The following is a 2145-nucleotide window of genomic DNA, read 5'->3' as shown; positions in this document are numbered from 1 at the left end:
CCTAACGCCAGGCTATTAGCGATGGGAGGTCCATGCCCATCCGATCTGACTCCTGTCCACTCCAGTCCAGCCCATTCCCGGGGAAATCCTCGGAAACCCAGCTCCCTCGCACTGTTTTGGCTGAAAACACATTGAACTTGGCCACCCGCTGCCCCTTTCCAGCCCGTGGCCCGGACCTGGCCCCGGGGACACCCGGCCTCGCTCGGCAGTGACTTCCCCGGAGCCCAGGGCGTCACCAGGCCGGTCTTGCTCGATAAAGTTAACCATGTCCTCAGTCACGCGGATGTCCTCCACCTCCTCCTCCCCCTCTTTTATTTTTTAAAAATATATTGTTAGTGATTTTCAGAGAGGAAGGGAGAGGGAGAGAGAAACATCCGTGATGAGAGAGAATCATGGACCGGCTGCCTCCTGCACACCCCACACTGGGGATCGAGCCCGAAACCCGGGCACATGCCCTGAGCGGGAATCGAACCGTGACCTCCTGGTTCATAGGTCGATGCTCAACCACTGAGCCACACCGGCCGGGCCTCTCTCCCTCTTCCTCCTCCAAGCCCCTCCCCTTTGCCCTCCACACCATGAAACCCTTCCTGGCTCTTGTAGCCGCCACTGGCCCACCTGTCCCTCTGGCCCGAGAACTCGGGGACTTCTGAGCCTCCGAAACACGCCCTCACCCCACAGACCCTCACCCCCACCCCCACCCCCGTTCTATCCATCTAGACTTGGGCTGCGGACCAGTCTTCTATGGGGAGATTCCCGGGTGGTAGAAGGTTAGAGTCGGGAGCAGATTTTATGGGGGAAAACAAAGCGTTCATTTATGAATTATGACTGAATCTGATTTATAAATCACAGGGGGAAACAGCCGATCAGCCCATTCATCATTCACCGTCCGTGTTAAAGGAAATTTAAATGGAATCGCCCATCATTTATGCTCACGATGCACTGGGGGTGGGGAGGCTCCATGGTGTCACCGCCCGACCCCCTGATCCCCGAAGCGATGACATAACACAGAGCATCAGGGGTGTCAGAGAGCACCCTCCGCGTCTGGCAGCTGGAGGACTGAGCGCAGGAAACTATGCCCAACCAGAAACTCGGTTTCTCGCCAATCGCTGTGGGGTGGTTCGGGGAAGGAACGGCTTGCTGCGTAGCCTGCTGATCACAGGGGCAGGGTCTGAGGCCCTCGCCCTGCGGCTGGGGAGCGGGCTGAGCCGGAGGGGCCGCCTGGCAACGGATGACATAGCGGTGCCCGGCCGGCGTGGCTCCGTGGTTGAGCGTCAACCTGTGAACCAGGAGGTCAGGGCTCGATTCCCGCTCAGGGCACAGGCCCGGGTTGTGGGCTCCATCCCCACTGGGGGGCGTGCAGGAGGCAGCCGATGGCCGTTTTGCTCTCACATGGATGTTTCTCTCTCTCTCTCTCCCTTCTTCTCTCTCTCTCTAAAAACTCAATTTAAAAATCTTTGGGAAGGAATCCTTACAATGAGGCATCTGTACTTTCTGGGCGACGCTGCAGCCGCTTTGTTGGCCTGGAAACCCAATCCTGGGTCTTTCTGGCAGCCCCTGAGGCCGGTCCACGTCTCTGTCTGGCTGTGCCCGTTGGACCGCACCCGCCTGGGCCCCCCGAGGACCCGGGTCCTTGCCATGTTCTGGCCATGGGGACGGAGGGTGGGTGGGTTTGAGAGGGTCGGGCTGTGAGATGGGAGCCCAGGCGAAGGCCCCTGCACCACGGGGCGGGTCCGGTTCTGGTTGGGCATAGAGAGGACCTCGATTTCCCGGCCTGAGGCGAGGGGATGTACTTACGAGCTGGACGCATACTTACTGGTCTGAGAAACGCTAGGAGGGCCCTGGGAGGACCGAGCTGTGTGAGTGCAAATCAGCAGCGTTATTGCGGCTCCCGGACGCGGAACAGCCCCCGTCCTGACCCCCCTGTCAGCCAGAAGGAGCCCCACGATTTTTTTTTTAATATATTTTTAAAATTGATTTCAGAGAGGAAGGGAGAGGGAGAGAGAAACATCAATGATGAGAGAGAACCATGGATCGGCCGCCTCCTGCACGCCCCCTACAGGGGATGGAGCCTGCAACCCAGGTATGTGCCCTTGACCGGGAATCGAACCCTGACCTCCTGGTTCATGAGTTGATGCTCAACCACTG

The 2145-nt window shown here is 58.9% G+C and overlaps 1 protein-coding gene across 1 annotated transcript in view; it reads right to left on the bottom strand.

The window, feature by feature from the left end:
* Window positions 1-2145, bottom strand: part of PCSK6 (proprotein convertase subtilisin/kexin type 6) — a 52255-nt gene that overhangs the window by 14839 nt on the left and 35271 nt on the right. Inside the window, exon 14 of the mRNA XM_014543570.1 lies at window positions 1814-1954. Coding sequence (XP_014399056.1) covers window positions 1814-1954 — 141 coding nt within the window. The remainder of the gene's footprint in view (window positions 1-1813; window positions 1955-2145) is intronic.

Source organism: Myotis brandtii, unplaced genomic scaffold, assembly GCF_000412655.1.
Source record: "Myotis brandtii unplaced genomic scaffold, ASM41265v1 scaffold329, whole genome shotgun sequence".
Taxonomy (NCBI): Eukaryota; Metazoa; Chordata; class Mammalia; order Chiroptera; family Vespertilionidae; genus Myotis; species Myotis brandtii.
This window is presented reverse-complemented; position numbering and strand designations above follow the sequence as displayed.